Source organism: Schistocerca nitens, chromosome 2 (assembly GCF_023898315.1).
Source record: "Schistocerca nitens isolate TAMUIC-IGC-003100 chromosome 2, iqSchNite1.1, whole genome shotgun sequence".
Lineage (NCBI taxonomy): Eukaryota > Metazoa > Arthropoda > Insecta > Orthoptera > Acrididae > Schistocerca > Schistocerca nitens.
Genome location: NC_064615.1, coordinates 873,511,445 through 873,534,540, shown reverse-complemented (window position 1 = coordinate 873,534,540; position 23,096 = coordinate 873,511,445). Strand labels below are relative to the sequence as shown.

Sequence of the window (23,096 nt, the reverse complement as noted above, 5' to 3'; positions counted from 1 at the left end):
TCATGTTTCTAGTAATATAATATATTTTTCTGTGAGATTTTCCCATAAAATCTTATTCCAGCTCTGTTCATTTGTTTGCGACTGTAATAAAGCACATGGTAGATATTGCACTTAAATTGTGCCATTTCTCTCTTAATGCATGCTGGTGTGCAAATGAAATGGATGAAAATACACTCCTGAAATTGAAATAAGAACACCGTGAATTCATTGTCCCAGGAAGGGGAAACTTTATTGACACATTCCTGGGGTCAGATACATCACAGATCACACTGACAGAACCACAGGCACATAGATACAGGCAACAGAGCATGCACAATGTCGGCACTAGTACAGTGTATATCCACCTTTCGCAGCAATGCAGGCTGCTATTCTCCCATGGAGACGATCGTAGAGATGCTGGATGTAGTCCTGTGGAACGGCTTGCCATGCCATTTCCACCTGGCGCCTCAGTTGGACCAGCGTTCGTGCTGGACGTGCAGACCGCGTGAGACGACGCTTCATCCAGTCCCAAACATGCTCAATGGGGGACAGATCCGGAGATCTTGCTGGCCAGGGTAGTTGACTTACACCTTCTAGAGCACGTTGGGTGGCACGGGATACATGCGGACGCGCATTGTCCTGTTGGAACAGCAAGTTCCCTTGCCGGTCTAGGAATGGTAGAACGATGGGTTCGATGACGGTTTGGATGTACCGTGCACTATTCAGTGTCCCCTCGACGATCACCAGTGGTGTACGGCCAGTGTAGGAGATCGCTCCCCACACCATGATGCCGGGTGTTGGCCCTGTGTGCCTCGGTTGTATGCAGTCCTGATTGTGGCGCTCACCTGCACGGCGCCAAACACGCATACGACCATCATTGGCACCAAGGCAGAAGCGACTCTCATCGCTGAAGACGACACGTCTCCATTCGTCCCTCCATTCACGCCTGTCGCGACACCACAGGAGGCGGGCTGCACGATGTTGGGGCGTGAGCGGAAGACGGCCTAACGGTGTGCGGGACCGTAGCCCAGCTTCATGGAGACGGTTGCGAATGGTCCTCGCCGATACCCCAGGAGCAACAGTGTCCCTAATTTGCTGGGAAGTGGCGGTGCGGTCCCCTACGGCACTGCGTAGGATCCTACGGTCTTGGCGTGCATCCGTGCGTCGCTGCGGTCCGGTCGCAGGTCGACGGGCACGTGCACCTTCCGCCGACCACTGGCGACAACATCGATGTACTGTGGAGACCTCACGCCCCACGTGTTGAGCAATTCGGCGGTACGTCCACCCGGCCTCCCGCATGCCCACTATACGCCCTCGCTCAAAGTCCGTCAACTGCACATACGGTTCACGTCCACGCTGTCGCGGCATGCTACCAGTGTTAAAGACTGCGATGGAGCTCCGTATGCCACGGCAAACTGGCTGACACTGACGGCGGCGGTGCACAAATGCTGCGCAGCTAGCGCCATTCGACGGCCAACACCGCGGTTCCTGGTGTGTCCGCTGTGCCGTGCGTGTGATCATTGCTTGTACAGCCCTCTCGCAGTGTCCGGAGCAAGTATGGTGGGTCTGACACACCGGTGTCAATGTGTTCTTTTTTCCATTTCCAGGAGTGTGTGTTTTGCAGCACTCTCTCAGTCGTCATCTTGGACAGTTTCCAGCCACTGGCTGGGTCTGTCGGGAACACAAGCCTCTCCATCGTGTTCTGTCTTTCCACCATTCCCCCTCTTCCACCTTTGTCCAGTTCTCTCCTCTTCTCGTCACACATTCCTTCACTCCCTTCACCCATCTATCTCTTGGTCTTCCTCTGGGCCTTTTCCCCTCCAGTTGCAGATCAAACATCCTCTTTGGAATTCTTCCCTCATCCATTCTCTTCATGTGTCCATACCACTGCAGTCTTGATTTTTCTATCCTGTCCTGTACTGGTTCCTCCTTTAGTCTTTCCCTCACATACACATTTCGCAATCTGTCTCGTCTTGTTACACTCAACCTGCTCCTCTGGAACTTCATTTCACTAGCCTGTATTGTACTTTTGTCGCTTTTGTGCATTACCCATGTCTCACTTCCGTATGTCAATATGGGGACAAAGTATGTTCGGTATATAATTCCCTTGGATTTCTGTGGCACCTCCTTGCTCCAAATAAGCCCCCTAATGCATTTGTAGAACTGCCCTGCTTTTCTGCACCTTTCATTTATTTCCATTGTGTTTCCTCCCTTACTTTCAATCATGCTTCCCAGGTACTTGAAGTTCTCTACCACTTGTAGTTTTTCCCCTCCACAAGTTATATCCACATTTGGCCTATTCTTCTTCCTTGTTGTGACAATTATTTCACTTTTCTTTGCAGAGAAATGCATTCCATATTGTGCTGCCATTGCCTCCCATACATCTAACTGCTCTTGCACCTCCTTCTCGCAATTTCCCCATAACATCAGGTCATCGGCAAAAAGCACTGCTTTCATTTTATGATCTCCAATTGCATCTGATACTTGCTGTAGGATTTCATCCATAACAATAATAAACAATAAAGGCGAAAGTGCACTTCCCTGTCGCAGCCCATTTTCCAGCTTGAACCATGCAGTACGTTCCCTCCCCACTTTCACACAACTCTCACTTCCCTCATACATTTTTCTGACTTTTCGTGTTATCTCTTCATCTATCCCTTTTGCGTTCAGCACATCCCAGAGCTTGTCCCTACAGATACTGTCATACGCCTTCTCAATATCTAAAAAGGCCATGATTAAGTCCTTCCCGTACTCATAGTGCCTTTCCTGCAGTTGCCTTACCGCAAATATGAGGTCCGTTGTTGATCTTCCCGGTCTGAAACCGTACTGCTCCTCTTGCAGTCTACTTTCAATACTGCTTCTTATTCTCTTCTCCAGGATCTTTTCATAGATTTTTCCACAGTGGCATAGCAGGGTGATTCCTCTGTAGTTCTCACATCTCCTTTTATCCCCTTTCTTGAAGATCGGGACTATAATTCCTTTCTTCCAATCCTCAGGAATTCTGTTCTCCTTCCACACCACCCTCAGCACTCTATATAGCCACTGGGTTCCTACTACTCCTGCTGCTCGTATCATATCCACTGTTACTTCGTCCCAACCTGGTGCCTTGCCCCCTTTCATCCTCTTTATGGCTTCTTCCACTTCATTCCAAGTTAGATCATCAATTTCCCCACTAATATAATCGTCTGCTGCCTTAGGCTCTCCATCGCTGTTAGTTACCCGCTTGGTGGCATTCAACAGATCTTCAAAGTACTCCTTCCAAATCTTTTTGAGCTCATGCATTTCCTCCACAACTCTTCCATTATTATCCATGATCCTCAGGCACTCGCTTCTGTCGTTCCTCTTATTTCTTACCATGGTGTAAAGTACTTTTTTGTTCCCTTCACTGTCCTCTTCTAATATTCTTGTCCATTTTTCCATCCACTTCTTCTTCTCCGCCCTTACTATGGTCTGTGCTGCTTTCTTGCTTTCCTTATATTTTACCCTAGCTTCCTCTGTTCGGGTCTGGAACCATTCTCTGAAGGCTTTGTTCTTTCGAAGTACTGCCTCTTTACATATGTTGTTCCACCATGGGGTTTCCTTACTTCTCCTCTTTGTGCTAGTTCTTCCGCACACAGTCTCAGCTGCCTCAACTAGAGACCTCTTAAAATCTCCCCATTCTTCTTCCACTGTTCTCTGATCTTCCTTTGGCAGCTTCTTCCTGATCAGTGTCTGGTACTGGGTCCTCCGTTCATCCTCTTTCAGCGTCCATGTCTTCAACCTTTTCTCCTGTATATCTGTTGCCCTCCTATCTTTTTTCTCTCTCAGGGTGGCTACCAACAGCCGATGGTCACTGTCTAAGGCCTCAGATGGAATGACCTTAACATCTGTGAGGCTGCTCATCATCTGCCTATCCACTAGTACATAGTCTACTACTGAAGTTTGGGACCAGTCTCCACTGTACCAAGTTATTTTGTGGCTACTTCTCTTCTTGTACCAGGAATTTGCGATCGCCAGCCCATTCCTCTTGCAGAATTCCAGCAACAATTTTCCTTCTCTATTTCGGTTCCCCCAGCCCTCTGGTCCCATTATCTCCTCAAACCCTTTCCTGTCTGTGCCGACATGTGTATTGAGGTCCCCTATTATAATCTGATTACCTCCATTTAGCTGCTTTTGCATGTCATCTTCAAATTCCTCCTTCTCCTTTTTTGTACACCCCACCTGTGGGGCATATGCTTGGATGATTTCAATGCTTTTTCCTTTCACTCTCTCAGTGATAACTAAAAACCAATATCTGATGCTGAAATGGTCAGTGACCTTATGATCAACTCAAAGAAGGGACACCATTGACTGCTTTCAATGTGTGTGCTCTAATGTGACGTCATCCCTTCTGGCACTGAGTGCTGTCATTCACAGTGCCAGATTGGTAGTTTTCTTCGAAACTGCATGTAAAGAAATGTACAAGTGTATAGTAGGAGAGATTTTTGAGAAATATTTATGTATTGGTTCCGTGACCCAATGCTAAAGCACGCCAGCTGGCAATTCATCGGTTCTGGTTCGATTCCTCTTGCTGCTGCAACTTTTTTTCCATTTCTTTTAATTCCTCGCAATAGTAAACATTTGATTATAAAATTTAAATATATTTAAACATTTCAGTTTATATATGTAAAATTAATATATTCAGTTAAGAGTACTACCCTCCAAGTCAAAACACTACAGATGGTGGTATAAAAAAATCTGATATATGAGGAAATTCAAAGCATAGTGGATGTTATAAGCATACAAACTATATACTTGATCTTACTGCATTAGGTAAAGCTAAGGTCTCAAAAATATTAAGTCTGCCTACCACGATGGCACATTGAAACACAATCTGTTTATTTTTGTAATATTGTAGCACATGGTTAAAATTTTGCATGAGCCACCACTGGTAATAATAAACAAATGTTGAAGGCTATAGAATTTTACACAATTCCTGTCTGATAATTAGGTAAGGTACGAGGGTAACATGTACCACAGTTAAAACCTCTTAAAAGTCATAGCATGGAATCAAAATAGGACTGGATGTGTTCCTACTGAATCTCCTCCCAGCTGGATTCTGTACAACAGCCCAAGGCCTGTCAACAGTTGCTAATGGAGAACTGTGAAGAAAAAGTTGGTGATAACCCCTATCTTGGACATTTTATACATGTTAGACAAAATGGGATGTGAAGGAAGTAGATTCAGCTGCTATCCTTCCAAGAAGGCTTACACTTCCATCGCACATGTAGGTTGGTATTATTCTGCTGAAATGTGATGTACAGTTGGCTGAAGGAGGACAGTATCCTCAGACTCTAAACCTTCCTGGATGCAGCAGTTGGTGTTAACACATTAGAGACGGTGCTAGTGTCTCACTCGTGTGCTGTCATAGAGTGTCCGAGTGAGACTCAGGTTCTGTCTCAAACAGGTTTTCATTATTACAGAATGAATCACTTACAAGAACAGAATCACTTTCATTGTTACTGTTGGAATCACTTGAAAACGCTGCCACGTTACATTTCTTTGCAGGTCTAGTGAGGTGACTGTCACTGGCAATTGTCATCAAAAAACTCCTAAAGTATTTCACATTAGTTCATTTCCTGAATAGCACTTTCTCTGAAAGCACGAGGAATGTCGAGACTAAAGAGTACTGTTTGACATATCAAAATGCTAAGTAAGCAAAAAGTACATGAAGGCAATAAAGTTTAATACATTGACTTCTGATGTAAACACTTAAATAGATAAAGTGGTTAAAATATCACAGCAGGTGGCATCTACAGATGGCGTATGGGAAACTCGAGTAAACTCAGGACCTGTCCGCAGTGTGTTAAGATCCCCCTTCATATGCAAGTGTGGAGGATGTGCATAGTATCCAGTGGCACTCCAAACCACCTCACTCGATGTAATCATTATGTAATTTGAATCCATTGGTTTTACGCATCATCTTCGTTGAAGCATGCTATTTATGTATCTCAGATCAAATTTCCAATTTATTTGAATTTTCTGATATTGCACCCGTTGATGCCAGCAAGGCGCATTGACATGTGCTTTCATGTTGTCATTTTGTTTAATGGCTCTTCCTTGACTTGACTTTGCATATTGTGACTGTTTCAGTTGCACAGGAAAGTGTTGTTGAGGCTACATCAACATGTCCGTTATCTCTCCAGTCTTATTATTGATGGTGCACTGTTCTAAGTGTCTTACAAATTTTGATTCATTTGACCCATTCTCTCTGGTTGTCGAAATTTACACAAAATCTTGTGTATTTACAGAATATTAACAACCCAAGTCTGTTGTTTGCATACAACTATATTACCTGATACATGTAACCCATGTTTCATTCCCATAAGCCAGATGTAGCAGGTAGATTACAGACTGCTTCACACTTTTTTTTTTTTTTTCAAAGAAACTTTCAATGGGACTGTTCTTGTTCCAAGTTGGGTGCTTGCTGTGTCATTGTTTACAAAATGAAAGCATTAAAAAAGTGTTATTTAAACACTGTGAGAATTTGATCAGTAAAATTCTGTGCACTCCATATGAGGACCTTAGCCAACATTATCAGACAGGTTTTCCAGGTGTGCAATAATGTTGAATGTTTGGGGTTTAGATTGAAACGTTGTTCAATAATATTGACCACATCAAAATCTGTTGAAATATATTGTGTCATCTGTGGGTAGTATTGACAATATTCTTACAGTCTGTCACAAGCTGCAGTCTCTGAGGACCGTAGTGTTTGTTGTTGTTGTTTTTTATGTGTGTAAAAATCAGTGTGCGTGTGTGTAGTATTACTGCACTTGGGAGTAAGTGTGCTTCATGCGGCTTCTCGTGAGCCGAATTGATAGTGTATGTACAACTGACCTGAAAGCATTGACAGTGTGACTGTGAGTTTCTGATAATGGCCAATTGCAATAATATCAATGTTGAGTAGTGTGGGTGCCACATGCGCATTACTTACCCGAATACAATCCTTTGATGCACATATTATTGCATGACATATTTCCATAGCTTTGTCTCCAGTACTTTGATCTGAAAGAATGGCCAGTCATAGGAAGAATTGCCACTCATAGAAAGAATTGCCAGTCACCAGAATTGTAGCATAATAGATAGGTGCTGGTTTGGAATTGTGTTTCATTGGAATATTTGGCTTTTTTTTTCATGGTTACAGCCATTTTGTATAAAGTATCAAATATTGGGCCATTAACATGTAAAATGCTATGATTTTTTTTCTGTTCAACCTCAGTTCTCTCAAGTTTTCATTAGTGAATCTTTGATGCTCCTTGTATCAATTTTTTGTCCATGAATCCTTCCCCTTCCCAGCAAAGTAGACTAGTTAGCAAGGCAACAATGTCTTTACCACAAACTTTCTGAACTATAATTGTACATTTTATTGAACAGTCTAAGGAGCACTTCAGTAATATTACACAATATTATTGACTGCTTGGGGGCCACTTTAAACTAATCTATCTTTTCATTTTGGTGGTGGTGATAAAACTAAAATGGCAGTCACAATAATTTTCTTTGCTTAGTGGCTGCCTTTTTGTAGTGCGGTTTGATCTCTTGTTGTCGTGGTCTGCTTTTAGCTGTTTGGGTTAGTGCCATCATTTTTATTATTACAGTATTCTCCTTTTCAGGAAATAAATTGGGGCTGTGCTTGTTGTTTGTGAACCAAAGGGCAATTGTCTAGCGCTGAGAAACAGCTAGCACCGATGTCTGCCATGGTCAGTAGGATTAAGGCTAGTGCCAGAACTGCAGTTACATTTAGTGCAAGGTTTGGTGCTTCTGGAATCCTTTAGGAATCCTGATGTTGCTGCACTTATTGATGTGCAAGATCTGGCTGGATCTTCATTATTCATGTCAAAGATAAATGACGGACAATGGTGGGTTTGCATGTCACTGGGCAGAAGGCAAATGTGAGTACTGGCCACATGGCTGTCCCCTTATTCTTTAACAACAGATTTAAGGTGCTGCCCATTGTTTGTATCACATGAACCAGCACATTGTGCCTTTTTTGTTGGGCCTGTGGCCGATTGTCCTGCTGTGTCAGGAGAAATACAGAGAATGGTTACGTTTGTCACTGGAGGCTCCAAGATTTGGTGGGTAACGGGGCCCCTCAAGAAATAACTGGCAGATAGGGAGGGGGGGGGGGGGGGGGGAGAAAGTCAAGTGTGCATTCAGTATGATTGTTCCTTTAGATGGCTGAATGAAGTGATAACAGCTTGCCTCACAGATTTGATGGCTTAACTCACTGTCCACGGCATTGTATCTAAAACCAACTTCAGGCTTCTGGTTTGGAACTGAATGGAGCATTTAACACAGATAGTCCTGCTCAGACAATACTTAGATCCTGAATTGGATTTCTTTACCTCCATTGCTTATAGCAAGAGCCTACTCTGTTAGATGAGTACATTTGGTGTTCAACCCCACTCCCTCCCCCCACAAATGCATTACATGCAATAATCATAGAAAGTAGATTAGCCACATTGATGTCAGAGAACATGCATCGTCATAGAACAGATCAGTGAGGTCACTATCTCAGATTACCCAGTAACTAACAGTCCTGGATTTTTGATTCATTTCACTTTACGGGAGAAATCTGTAAGACTAAAGTCCATGTAGAATCAGTGATTACATATGTTAAAATAAATACTAAGAAAGGTTGTACAACATTTTTGTTTATTAGGTGTGGCAGGAAAGAGATTGCAGATTATCTGAGGAGATGAGAAAGAAAGCTCTGAAATACTGTATTACAGGCACTTTATTGTGAATAGCAGAGTAATCACATAGATGTAGATGTAGGAATGAAAGAGGCGGCTAACCTAAAGACAGAAGCACTGCATCATCGTCAGATGCACACAGCTTTCCAAATGGAATTCCTTTCTCAAGCTGTAGGAGAAACACGCACACGTGCCTGTCTCCCTACATTGTGCTGATTCGACTGCTAGCTCTTTCCTGGCGCTCAGTGAGCGTACTGGGATGAGGTGCGGGTGCCCTCACAGAGGGGGTTGGAGGGAAGCGACTCTTGGGAGGGTGGGGAGTCATCCATGGGCTAGCTAGGGATGCAGGTAAAGGAGGCATGTGGCAGACGGCTGAGCACTCGATTTCACAGACTAGGGCATGAGATGGCAGCACACTACTATCTGACACGCATTGGGCACAAGTTATGGGAAAGTGGTGGTGTGTGTGTACACACACACACACACAAATACAAATACTCTATTTGGTGGGGGTAGAGGGACAGCAAGTTCCCTTAGGTTTAGGCTAGGAAGGTTATGGGAGCGAAGCATGTGCTGCAAGGATAGCTCCCATTTGTGCAGCTCAGAAAAGCTGGTGGTGGTGGGAAGGATTCAGATGGCATGGGTTGTGAAGCAGCCTTTGGATTCTCACATGTTGTATTCTGCTTCATGCTGTGCCATTGGGTGGTCCGCCTTGTTTTTGGCAACAGTTTGACAATGGCCATTCATTCTGGTTGACAGCTGGTTGGTTGTCATACCAATGTAAAATGCTGTGCAGTGGTTGCAGCAGAGCTGGTATACAATATGGTTGCTTGCACAGATGCATCGGTCCCAGATGGGGTAGGGTAAGCCTGTGACAGAACTGGAGTAGGAGATGGTGGATAGGACAGGTCTTGCAGCTGGGCCTTCCACGGGGGAATGATCCCTGTGGCAGGAGATATGGGGTGGGAGTGGCATAGTGATGGACTATGATGTTGAGGATGGGTGGGCCGCGAAATACCACTTCGGGAGGGGATGGAAGTATCTTGGGTAAGGTATCTCTCATTCCAGGGCATGATGATAGATAATCGAAGTCCTGACGTAGGACGTGGTCCAGTTGTTCCAGTCCCAGGTGGTATTGGGTGCCAAGGAGGGCACTTATTTGTGGTTGGTTCTTAGAATGGATGTGAGGATCAGGTGTGTGTGTGGATAGGGCATGGGAGATCGGTTGTCTTTGTGAGGCCTTCAGCATACTGGATGAGCGAGTTCTCATTGCTACACATGCGTCTGCCATGGCTGACCAGGCTGCATGGTGGGAGGGATTTTTTGGTGTGGAAGGGATGTCACCTGTCAAAGTGCAGGTACTGTTGGTGATTGGTGGGTTTGATGTGGACTGAGGTGTGGATGGAGCCATCTGGAGGAGGAGATGGGCATCTAGGAAGGTGCCACGATGGGTGGAGGAGGACCAGATTAAGTGGATGGGAGAGAAGGTGTTGAGATTGTGGAGGAATGAGGCTAAGGTGTCCTGGCTTTGGGTCCATATTATAAAGATGTCATCAATAAACCTGAACCAGACCAGGGGTTAGGACTTTTTGGAAGCTAGGGATGTTTCCTGTAAGTGGCGCATGAAGAGGTTGGCATAGGAGGGTGGCACGTGGGTGCACATGGCTGTGCCACGAATTTGTTTGTATACCTTTCCTTCGAAGGGAAGTAGTTATGGGTTAGGATGTAGTTGGTTAGCTGTATGAGGAATTAAGTGGTGGGTTGGAATCTGCGGGGTGTTAGTGGAAGTACTGTACAATCGCTGCAAGGCCATGGACATGAGGGATGTTGGTATATAAGGAGGTTGCATCTACAGTGACGAGTAGGGATCCGGGAGTTAAGGGTGTGGGGATGGGAGAGAGCCGGTGCAGGAAATGGTTGGTATCTTTAATGTGGGAGGCTAGGTTATGGACAATTGATTGAAGCATTGGTTAACAACGGCCGAGATACTTTCGGTGGTGGCACTGTAACCAGCCACATTGGGGTGCCCAGGATTGCGAAAGGATCAATAAGGCTAAGTTTAAAATTTTGTTTGTTATCTTCTTGCCTATTCTATATAGGTAACCATAGACTTATACTCACTGATTCGTGAAAGTATCTTTTTTTCACTTTAAGGGGAACTGGAACGATCCATCTCCTCCATGTTAATTTTAGCAGATAGAAGGAACATTTTTTTTCTAAAACCATTAAACATATTACTCTGAAATTTGGACTACATGTTCAGTGAATATTTCTCTACGAAGTTATAATGCCAGGTTAAGAAATATTTATTGGTTTTTGTTTTACAATTTTTTTTAAACATGCTTATTTTTTTCTCAAAAATTTTGCACTTTTTCTTCTATAACTCTTGAATTATACAGTATTTTTTTACAATTTGTTATAAAAATGAAAGAAAAGAAGTAAACAATGTTGTGTATAAATTTCATTGATATACTAGTAGCAGTTTTTGAGAAAATGTTCCTCAAAGATGAAAATTTTCAAGTTGCAGGAAATGGCTTCCAAAGTTTTTTAATACATTCCTGCCCCATATGATGGATTGTCAGAATCCTCTTCTTTCTCCAGTGTTAGTTTCCTTTTCACTGGTCTTTTCTTCTCTTTTGCTGCATGTTGTAAGCTTTTGTCTCTTCTTCGTCCACCTCTCAGTCTTTCTTCATCAACTAGGCACATTGTGGAAATGGTGTTGTGTCCTGGTTGGGAACTTAAACGTTTCAGCACATCACATTTGATAACGTTTCCTGCATTGTATGTTGCCACTATGTCATACACTCCAAAATGCAATGTTTTTATCTGTACTAACACGCTTTTCGGAATCCTAATCCAAATTAAATTATTTACACTTTCATTTGGATTTTGTGTTTTCCCATGTAAACACTTTTCCAATAAACTTGGCTGTGATAAATCTCTGAATATGGGCTTAATTACGTCAATTACAGCATTTGGCAAACTGTTTTTATGGGCATATTCCTTTCCTGATTGGTACTTACACCATGAGTCATCACCTGTGGGGCACAGTGCATGTTGTGGGTGCTCATTTTTTGATGCAGTAGGAAAAAATAATGCCCATACTGCTCTCCTCATATGCTCAATGCTTCTTGTATTTTGCCTAATTGCACACCCATAATACCTCTGCAATCTATCAATTGCTTCAACTGTCAACCTTCGTCTTCCTCCAAGGGTCTTACCATCACTAAGCTTCTGGGATCCTAACGTCTGCATTAGTTTGCGCAAGCAAGCCCCCATGTGCTTCTGCACATGTCAAATGCACTCCTGTTTTTTAATGTGAATTTCATTGCCATAAGGTTTGAGTTCCTCTACAGCTTTATATCGCTTAGAACCACCATCTCCTAGATAGTTAGTCTATCGTACATTATACCACTCCTGTGATCTGGAAAAAATTGCTTTCACTCCCTCTACTTCCGTCGCTCCACTCGTGACGTGAAAATTTGCTTCACAACTTTCACTATGTTCGCCCTTGGTATTGCCCTTACATCTACAATGTTTTGAGAGAATAGCAACATTGCCATGATCCATCTAAAACAACAGTTAAATCTCTACAATTCCCATTATGTCACAGCTTCTTCAACTGATTTCTTCATTGTTGCTTGAGCAATGTCTTCAGCAGAAGATCCCACCAATTCATTATAAAACCAAACTTGTTTGGTGGTTTTGGCAAGTTCATAATTCCACATAACATTGTCCATGCAGCACTGCCCTTGCCAATGCAACGCAAGCCATACAGTAGCCTAACATTTATATCATACACCTTGTTTCCACTATTACCACTATGAGGAATACTGTTAGAATTAGAAAACGAAACTTCTGCAGCACATTTGTTACACTTCAATAACATTTTACATGCTAAACCAATGTGTGAAGTTATTTTCAATTCCAGTCCTCTTTCTTTGCAAACTTGGCATAATATGTTATGTTTCAAAATATTAGACAGCAAGGAAATGTTAATTATTTCATTCACATCATTACTGTCACTTTCATAGTTTTCAAATTTTTCTTTGCTGTCACAAAGTTTCTTGCTGGGAGAAGTTCTATCACATTCATTTGGAGTAGTCGGTGAAGCAGTCTGAGCAGCATCTCCCTACGAAACAACAAAAGATTTCTTCTTCCACTCATTGTGCCTTTTCTTAAACACTCGATTGCTGAAACGAGATATATTGATATCCACAAACCAAATACCTAAAACAGGTACAAGCAAAATTCGTCAAATATGCAAAATTGAACAGCTAAACATCACAAAGCAAACTCCACAAGTCAACACACATGGTATAGCGTTTATGTTTACTGATATGAACAGTGACTTGTCACAGAGATAAAGTCATACAACGTTGGAAAACAAAACACTGTGTAATTTCGCAAAGATACCCTGCTTGCAGCCAGCGAGCGGTGCCGTCAGAGGTGATGCACCAAATCGCTACAACCGTTTATGCGGCACGTCCACTTTGCAATGATAAAAAACACACTTAGAATTCACTTAGAAGGGTGAAACTTTATTTGTTTTATTCCGAAACCTCCAAATAATTTTATAACGAAAATAAAACAAAAATTGTTAATTTTGTCATTTTCCTTGTTCCGGCTCCCCTTAACTTGGGATCTCCTGATTTCAATTTGTTACAAAATAAATTTTATGGTTATTTGTTAGGGCTTATTCTGAGAGTAAAAATTTCAGTCAGAAATTGTATGGATCCTGCAAACAAAGCTCTTGGAAAATTCAATTCTTCCTTGATGAAAGCTCTATAGCTTCTAGTCAGGTGCCAGTGTTAAAAAAGATATTTGAATACTACCATCCAGCTGGAAATGTGAGAGCTTTTCATCAGTTGTATACATTGGGAGAGTCTGTTCACACATCAGCAGATAGAATTTGGCACATCATTTTTAATAACTGTAATGCTGTTGGATATTAAAAAAAAAATGCGACAACAGTTCATGTAGTTTAATGCAGGAAGATATGCTGAGGATTGACACAAATATTGGAAGCTGACCCCAATGTAAAGAATGTAGGGTATTGCACATGCATACCCCATTACTGCTTGGTATAAATCACCGTAAACAGCACAAATGAAAACTTCTAGGAAGGTCTGTGTGCAATGGCCTAAAGTGTAACAACCATGGAAAACAAATTGTAGGCAAAGCAGATGTTATTCCTGGGAAGATATGTAAATGTAATTCATTCAAGAAAAAAATGGCTTACAAAACACTTAACCAATTTGTGACTGTTGCTTGTCAGTCTCAGACACTACTACCTGGGATTAATAGAGGAGATGAATTGCAGAGGCCAGCTGGTGTGGCCGAGTGGTTTTAGGCGCTTCAGTCTGGAACTGCGCAACCGCTACGGTCGCAGGTTCGAATCCTGCCTTGGGCATGGATGTGTGTGATGTCATTAGGTTAGTTAGGTTTAAGTAGTTCTAAGTTCTAGGGGACTGATGACCTCAGATGTTAAATCTCATAGTGCTCAGAGCCATTTGAATTGCAGAGCTTTTTGGAAATGCTCATCAAACTCCAATGGCAGACATTACAAGAGAGTTGTGTTTGATAAAGAGGTGTACTGCTAAATTTCTGAGTACATTAATGCAATATATTACTTCCTCCTACATACATCTCACGAAATGTCTGTAATGGGAAAATCAGAAAAAAATTGGGCTCATATTTAGGCTTGCTTACAGTCTTCCTTTCCATGACTGGAGCAGGAAAGAGGTGCTAAAAATACATCCCACAACATTCTGTAAAGTAGCTTGTAAAATGTAGATGTAACCAAACCTTTCCATTTCTTAATTAATGTGATTGGTTGATTTGGGGGAGAGGGCGAAACAGCGAGGTCATCGGTTCCTTCATTAACCTGAGAATATGCTTTTCTTTAATAGCACAGTTTTTGCTAAGATATTAAAATTGTCAAGAAATGTTTACATTCTTGTGTTTCATGAATATGGTGCAATTTGTAATGTGTCTCGTGGTTTTGCAATTTCAGTGAAGGACTGCATAAATGATATTTTTAGTAGCCATGCAACAAGTTTACAAGATTCCTTGATAAAGAAACGGGGATGTGATGAAAATGAAGCTAAATCTGCAACAGACATGTTGATCCGTAAGTGTGAATGTGCTCTTCAAGCACATAGTGATGATTTGCAGGTGTGTTCTATTTCTAATTTTCTTTATAAAATGACTTTTTAATTAGGTAAACAAAAATGGAAAAACTGGTCATTATCTAATAATAGAAAATAGTGGGAATATGTGCTTTAGGATGTAACATAAAAAGATGAAAGAAATATAATTATTGGATTTTTTACTGTGGATTATTGTTGTAAGGAAGAGTTAAGAAAATAACTTATCTGCTCAACTAATTTCTGTACGTATTCTTAAACCATTATACTACTTATCACAAGAGTTTCCAAAAGAGTTTTCGAGGCATTGAATTAGTATTACTCAAGAATGCGTCATCTGTTTGTGCAGTTCATTACTTCCTTGTGGCAGTTTATGAGTCCAATATGGAATCTCCTGAGTACCATTAGGGTTAAAGCTCACAGGGCAATGAGGCTGCAGTAGCCCAGCTGAGTTAACCAGAATGAACAGACAGCTAACGGTCAGTCATCCCCAATGAGCCGAGTGAAATGGATGTGGAGGGTGTTGTAATTGTTTACCTTTTGTCTCATAAGAAACCCAAAACCACATTATTCAGGCTTACTTTAATGTAATTATAAAAACAATTTTTCTTTCATTTTACTTTATTTATATCTAAAAACAAAGATGATGTGACTTACCAAACAAAAGCGCTGGCAGGTCGATAGACACACAAACAAACACAAACATACACACAAAATTCTAGCTTTCGCAACCAACGGTTGCTTCGTCAGGAAAGAGGGAAGGAGAGGGAAAGACGAAAGGATGTGGGTTTTAAGGGAGAGGGTAAGGAGTCGTTCCAATCCCGGGAGTGGAAAGACTTACCTTAGGGGGAAAAAAGGACAGGTATACACTCGCGCACACACACACATATCCATCCACACATATACAGACACAAGCAGACATATTCAAAGAATTGGAATGACTCCTTACCCTCTCCCTTAAAACCCACATCCTTTCGTCTTTCCCTCTCCTTCCCTCTTTCCTGGCGAAGCAACCATTGGTTGCGAAAGCTAGAATTTTGTGTGTATGTTTGTGTTTGTTTGTGTGTCTATCGACCTGCCAGCACTTTCGTTTGGTAAGTCACATCATCTTTGTTTTTAGATATACTTTCTTTATTTGACGCAGATGATATCTACACATAATAGATGAGGAAGCATATGGCTTACATAGATGTGCAAGCATATGGAATGTGTAGTGACTTATCTATTTTTAAGCAGTCAGTTTTGCATGAAAAACTTGTCTATTAAAATTTACTAGTATCGCAGAAAAGCTCGATATCAAACAATGGAGTACCAATGCACTATACACCATCACTGTGGCGAGGCAGTTGATATAATTGAAAATTTAATGCATTCATATGGAGGAAGGAGTTCAACAAACAACAAAACAATTTTTAATACCAACTGTCTCAGTAGAATGCACAGTTATCATTCTGGTAAATAAATTAAGAATATTTCATCGACTAGTGGATGTTCGAGAAGGATTTATGTAATTATGTGTGAGAAAAAGGTGACTATGAATTTGAAGCCAAATTGTACTTCCCTCCAGAAGTGGAAATTTGGACAGATTCTTCAAGCAGTCTAGAATCGTCGCGAATTTGGTTTCGGGATGCAAATCAGATCTGTGTGCTTCGACAAGTGCGCGTAGACTGAAGGCAGCCACATATGTTCTCCACAAGACAACCTGCTCACAACTGACTGTGCGGAGCCAGCCAGCTGCTGTGCAACAAAACATGCTCTGATAGCTGCCGCACACAGGAGATCATGGTTTCCTAGTGCACATGCTGCAATGAACTGTCACTGTTTTATTAGCAGCCACAGCCAGACTGCCTAGTGCATTACAGCCCTTAGAGAGAAAGGGGGGGGGGGGGGAGATAGTAGCTTTCACTGCTGACTCAGACTAGCAAAAGGGTTTGATGGACAAGTGAAAATATTTATTGCCATAACGAGGAAACTGTAGGAACTTCTTTTTATTTTCAAAGAGGTCTGCAATAAATAGAAGCTGAGGCAGGAACTGTCCAAAACTTGATGACTAGTACACTCTTAAATAAACTGGCTATTGAGCTAAATCCTAAAAGCATAAAACTGGAAATATTCTACAATAGGTGACCTAAACACCCTTCCACCATCCCTCCTCCCCCATCCACCCCATCCTTCACTACATGGTCCCCTTTGCTGGATTTGTCCTACCATTCCTATTCCAAATTTTATTGTTAGCTGAATCTTGTTGGGAAGGCCAAACATTTCAGTGTACTTTGTACTTTCCACCTTTTGTTCTTTCCTGTCTTTGCACCCTTCCTTTCTGGATAGAGTAATAAACCCAACACAGTAACAGTAGCCATCCTATGTTGTTGGTTTTTTTTAAGGGGGGGGGGGGGGGGGTGTTGTTCATCAAGTACCTACAATGAGGCAACCGCTTGACCATGCAGTGAGCAGGGATAGCAGGCAATGGTTAACTGTCCAGGTGGCTGTGGCTGGGTGGCACCCGTGGGGCGAGCCCCGATTTGGATTTGGTGGCACCCATGCAGATGATTCGCAAATAAAGCAATGTAAACTTCCTTTCACTGGTGTTTGCATGGTCTCAGTAATTTCTTCTGAAGGAAAGAATTACTACAACCCTGAGAGATGTGACCTGCAATGTTACCTCTCCTGGATACTTCCCAGGATTCTGCTGATCTACAACCGGATACCAGCCAGCCTCTGAAGGAGCCATGGGTTGCTGGTCGTAGGGCTTCATATTCCTCCTTTTGTCCCTGAAACTATGGCAGACAAACTGTCACAGACACTGAAACCATCCAGTGAGAAGTGGGACAAAAAGAAGCCCACTTCGACAGAGAAGGTTCAGGTGGTTCTTGTGCCACGAGACTCTTCATGTTCTGACTCTGTACCTGTTGTGACCAGATGAAACTACTTTTGACCAGCCATAAATGTGGTTCCTTGATTGTTCTGCGAGAAGGCTCATCAAACTAGAACAAATGAATATTAATTCACATAATTACATAGATGAATAAAAGATTTACCTAACTTTGACACACTCCTTTGCCACAGGAGTACTGGATAATTTAAAACTGTCATTTACTAGCAAAGCATCATTTGATGCACTAATTAGCAAACTGTTCTCTTGAGACACAATGTTAAAACTTTGCTAAGGCACACCTCATCAGAAACTTAACAACTTGGACCTACACTATGATTTGAGACTGCTGTAGCTGAGGTCACAAACTGGGCTGAGCTCTTGCGTACTTGACCTCTGGTGCAACGGCACTACTGTGCTGATATGGGGGTGAGGTCTTCATTTGAGATTGCAGCAAGCCCTTACTAATGTCTGTGGTATCAATTCACATTGTCTACTTTGTTGTGTCATCAAGCTCTCTGGACAATACCACAGTACCCAAGGCAGAGTTCCTGGTGACGTTTATGGCATTGGATAAACCCCCACCCCACCCCCCAGTTGCAGCAGGTAACCCTTGGGCATGACCTACCTCCATGATCCCTTCACATCCCCACTGAATACCAATTTGCATTGCCCTTCTGGAAACTAGGCTTCCAGCATTGCGATCTCCTACCCTCTGCGTCTATCAGGGCTATTTTAAACTCAGGCCTTGGATGGAGTTTGCATCTACATTCTGGATTCCGTCTACAGCAGACCCATGCCACTTGATAAGACTTTGAAGGCTGTGGCTATTCGTGTGAGATGGTCTTTGAATTTTGGCATCTGTGACGTATATCGCCCTCTCTATGATGATGTGTCTCAGACCATGTCTTCTGCATTGATTTCTCAGCTCCCCCACCCTTTCTCATTTTGGGTGACTTCGATTCCCACAACACTGTTTGGGGTGAAACTACAACCACTGGCTGCAGTAAAGCTACTGAAAATTGGCTGTGGTATAGCTATCGAAACTTCGGCACAGAGCTCAGTCCTTCTCTTGAATACTGGTACCCCCTCACACATCTTATTTGGCCATTGATCTTTCCATATGCAGCCCTGGTCTTTTCCGCTCCATCTTTTGGAGGACCTATAATAACCTTTGTGTCAGTGATTTTGGATCGTCTCCTCCCTTCCTCAGTATCAGTCACCTGGGTGTCAACACAAATGGGCTCCAAAAGTGTTGACCAAGATGCCTTTGCCTCTGCCGTCACCAAAATCACACCAACATGTGGGGGTATTGATGCGGTTGGTGAGAGCACAGCCATTGCCATTCTTTCAGTAGCAGACTTAGCAACTGCCATTCCTTGAGATCCCTCCATCGGATGACAGTACGGTCGTCTTCCCAAATCACCACGGCCATTAGAAATGATCGCAGGTGGGCTGTCCAATGCCATAAGTAATATCCATCGATGGAGCACCTCATTGCCTTTAATTGGCTCTGTGCTCGGGTCTGCGACCTCATAAAATTACAGAAACATGTTGCTATCATTAAACTACATACCCCTCCTTTTCAGTTTTGGGCAAAGATTTGATGCTTCTGTAGACACCAGTCGCCCACAGGTGTATATGGTATCTACCTGAATGGTGTTCGCTACACTGACCCAGATGCTGTCGCCAAACATTTTACTCTACATTGTGCTTGAGCCACTGTGTCTGAGAATTATCAGCCTGCGTTTCATGTCCTCAAACAGGGGCTGGAGCAAATTCACTTACCTTTTGCAACATGTCATGTACAGCCATATAATGCTCTGTTTGGTGGTTGGGAAATCGGTGGCCTAGCTCTTTTCCCTGATAGGGCTGCAGGGCCAGACCACATCCATAGCCAAATGCTCAAACACTTATTGATGGATTGCCAACACCCCATCCTTGCCATTTTCAACTGTATCAGAAGCAAGGGCGATTTCTCGGCTCAGTGTCAAGAAAGCGTGAGCATTGTGGTACTGAAACTGTAAATACACCCTTAAGATGGACAGCTGTTGCCCAATTGGTCTCGCTAATGTTTTCTGCAAGTTGCTTGAACGTATGATGAGCCAGTGACATTGTTAGTACGTTTGAGTTTCTGGGTCTTCTGCTCGGTCCTAGTTCAGTTTTCACCAAAACCATTCTACTGCTGATAGTTTGGTCTGCCTGGAGTCTGCTATCCAGTCAGCTTTTGCCCGACATCAGTACCTTATTGCTGTCTTCTTCAACTTGAAAAAGGCTTAGAGTACCGCATGGTTTCATCACATCCTTGTTTTCATCCGTGGGTAGGGCCTCTGGGGCCCCGCTCTGGATTTTTCTCTGGAACTATGTGTCATGCTGTGCTTTCCAGGTTCACATTGATGCTTCCCATGGTACCCACCATACACAGGAGAATGGGGTACCCGAGGGCTCTGTATTGAGTGTGCCCCTTTGTGTAGTAGCTTTCAGTGTTTTAGCTGCAACTGTCGGTCAACACTGTTGCCCTCCATGTAAACTGATGATTTTCACATTTACTATTGTCGTCGTCGTCGTCCCCACCCTCCCTCCCTCGCATGAACAGTGGACCTTGCCGTTGGTGGAAGACTGATCTGGCCTTGTAGCACTAACCAAGATGGCCTTGCTGTGCTGGTACTGCGAACGGCTGAAAGCAAGGGGCAACTACAGCCATAATTTTTCCCGAGGGCATGCAGCTTTACTGTATTGTTAAATTATGATGGTGTCCTCTTGGGTAAAATATTCCGGAGGTAAAATAGTCCCCCATTCGGATCTCCGGGCGGAGACTACTCAAGAGGACGTCGTTATCAGGAGAAAGAAAACTGGCGTTCTACGAGGGTTGTTTTTTTTTTTTTTTTTTAAGTAAGGGCCGTTTTTATTTTTTAAAAAAGATACAAATACTTTTGAAAAAAACTTTTATTTTCTGATTCTACACACTTTTACCTATTTTTCTACATAGTTGCCTTGTTTATTTAAGCACTTGTCATACCGTACAACTAAGTTTTTAATTCCCTCTTCAAAGAATTTGGCCGCCTGCTCTGACAGCCGCTTTCACTTCATCGTCGTCATTGAAGCGCTGCCCGCCAAGATGGTGTTTCAGGTACCGGTAAAGGTGAAAATCGCTAGGAGCAAGGTCGGCGCTGTATGGTGCATGGTCCAAAACTTTCCAGCCAAAAGAACCAATCAAATCCCGAGTCTTTTGAGAGGTGTGAGGCCTAGCGTTATCGTGCAGGAGCAAAACTCCTTTTGTCAGAACTATAGCACGGTCCCCCCACCAAGTTCCCCTCCAGCGCCTCGTGTACGGTACCTCCCCGACGTCGTTACATAGCTGCAGCGGCTAAGTCAACACAGCCATGCAAGAACACCCACCCACCTCCCCAGGGGTCATAACCCCTGCAACCCATAGATTGATAATAAATAATAGAAAACAAATAATTAATAGATCTAAAAGATAAGGAATTTAAATAAAATACTAAGTACACTTTAAAAAAAAAATCTCACGAAATAAATAAGGATGCTTCGCAACTATAAACTGATCAATAAATTAAAAATAAACAATAAACCCAAACACAATAGCAATAAGACATTCATAATCTAGAACACAGAGAGATTACCAGAGTTCCCAGAGAGAATCCCAGAGTAACCCAGAGAGCATCCCAGAGTGCCCCAGTGGGCTTAAACACTATACATACATCTACACATTGATCTTGCTCTTATACATACATCTACACATTGATCTTGCCAAAAGCCGAGAAGCGATTTTTCTTAGTGTTTTAGCCCATTGGGGCACTCTGGGATGCTCTCTGGGTTACTCTGGGATTCTCTCTGGGAACTCTGGTAATCTCTCTGTGTTCTAGATTATGAATGTCTTATTGCTATTACTTAGCCTTTTGTTTTGAATTGCTCTGCGGTGCTTCTTTAGAGTTGCACAGCAGGCATCTGAGTTGATTGTCGTTCCTCGTGGCATAAAGTCCACTAGCAAAACACTGCGCCGGTCCCAGAACACAGTTGCCATAATCTTGCGCTTTGACAGCGTCTGTTTGGCTTTGACCTTGACGGGTGAGGTTGTGTGTCGCCATTCCATCGATTGTCGCTTGCTTTCGGGAGTGATATGGGATACCCATGTTTCATCTCCAGTGACAATTTGACTCAACATGTCATCCCCTTCTTCCTCGTAACGAATCAAAAAGTCCAATGAAGTGGCAAATCTCTTCCCTTTGTGGTCCTCTGTGAGGAGTCTGGGCACCCACCGAGAACACAGTTTCTTAAAGTTTAGGTTTTCAGACACTATTTTGTACAAAACTGATCTTGAAACTTGTGGAAATTCCAAAGAAAGAGTGGAAAGTGTGAATCTTCTGTCCTCACGAATCTTTGTTTCGACTGCAGCCACCAAATCATCAGTGATCACAGAGGGCCGACCTGAGCGTTCTTCGTCATGGACGTTTCGACGGCCATTTTTAAACTCTCTAACCCATTGACGCACTTTACCTTCACTCATTGCATTCAAGCCATAAACCTCTGTTAACTGACGATGAATTTCTGCAGCTGATAGGCTTCTCGCAGTCAGAAAACGTTATCACTGTCCGTATCTCACATGCGGCGGGCGATTCAATAATCGTAAACATTATATATAAAGTAGCACAGTGATGCGTACACGTCAGCTACAGAGCTGCAACTTGCATTAGTGTGAATGGGAAGGATGCCGGCAAGTGGCGCTGTGGCTTGTTGCGGCGTCCGCATGAACTACGGGACTATACGCGCAAACGGCCCTTACTTAAAATACAACCCTCGTACAAATCGGAGTGTGGAATGTCAGATCCCTTAATCGGGTAGGTATGTTAGAAAATTTAGAAAGGGAAATGGATAGGTTAAAGTTAGATATAGTGGGAATTAGTGAAGTTCGGTGGCAGGAGGAACAAGACTTTTGGTCAGGTGAATACAGGGCTATAAATACAAAATCAATTAGGGGTAATGCAGGAGTAGGTTTAATAATGAATAAAAAAAATAGGAGTGTGAGTAAGCTACTACAAACAGCATAGTGAACGCATTATTGTGGCCAAGATAGACATGAAGCCCATGCCTACTACAGTAGTACAAGTTTATATGCCAACTAGCTCTGCGGATGATGAAGAAATTGATGAAATATATGATGAGATAAAAGAAATTATTCACGTAGTGAAGGGAGATGAGAATTTAATAGTCATGGGTGACTGGAATTCGAGAGTAGGAAAAGGGAGAGAAGGAAACGTAGTAGGTGAATATGGATTGGGGCTAAGAAATGGAAGAGGAAGCCGCCTGGTAGAATTTTGCACAGAGCACAACTTAATCATAGCCAACACTTGGTTCAAGAATCAT

The 23,096-nt window shown here is 42.7% G+C and overlaps 1 protein-coding gene across 1 annotated transcript in view; it reads left to right on the top strand.

The window, feature by feature from the left end:
* LOC126234683 (protein MIS12 homolog) overlaps nucleotides 1-23,096 on the top strand; it is a 45,594-nt gene that overhangs the window by 5,658 nt on the left and 16,840 nt on the right. The window contains exon 2 of the mRNA XM_049943421.1: nucleotides 14,707-14,867. Within this exon, the coding sequence (XP_049799378.1) occupies nucleotides 14,707-14,867 (161 nt within the window). The remainder of the gene's footprint in view (nucleotides 1-14,706; nucleotides 14,868-23,096) is intronic.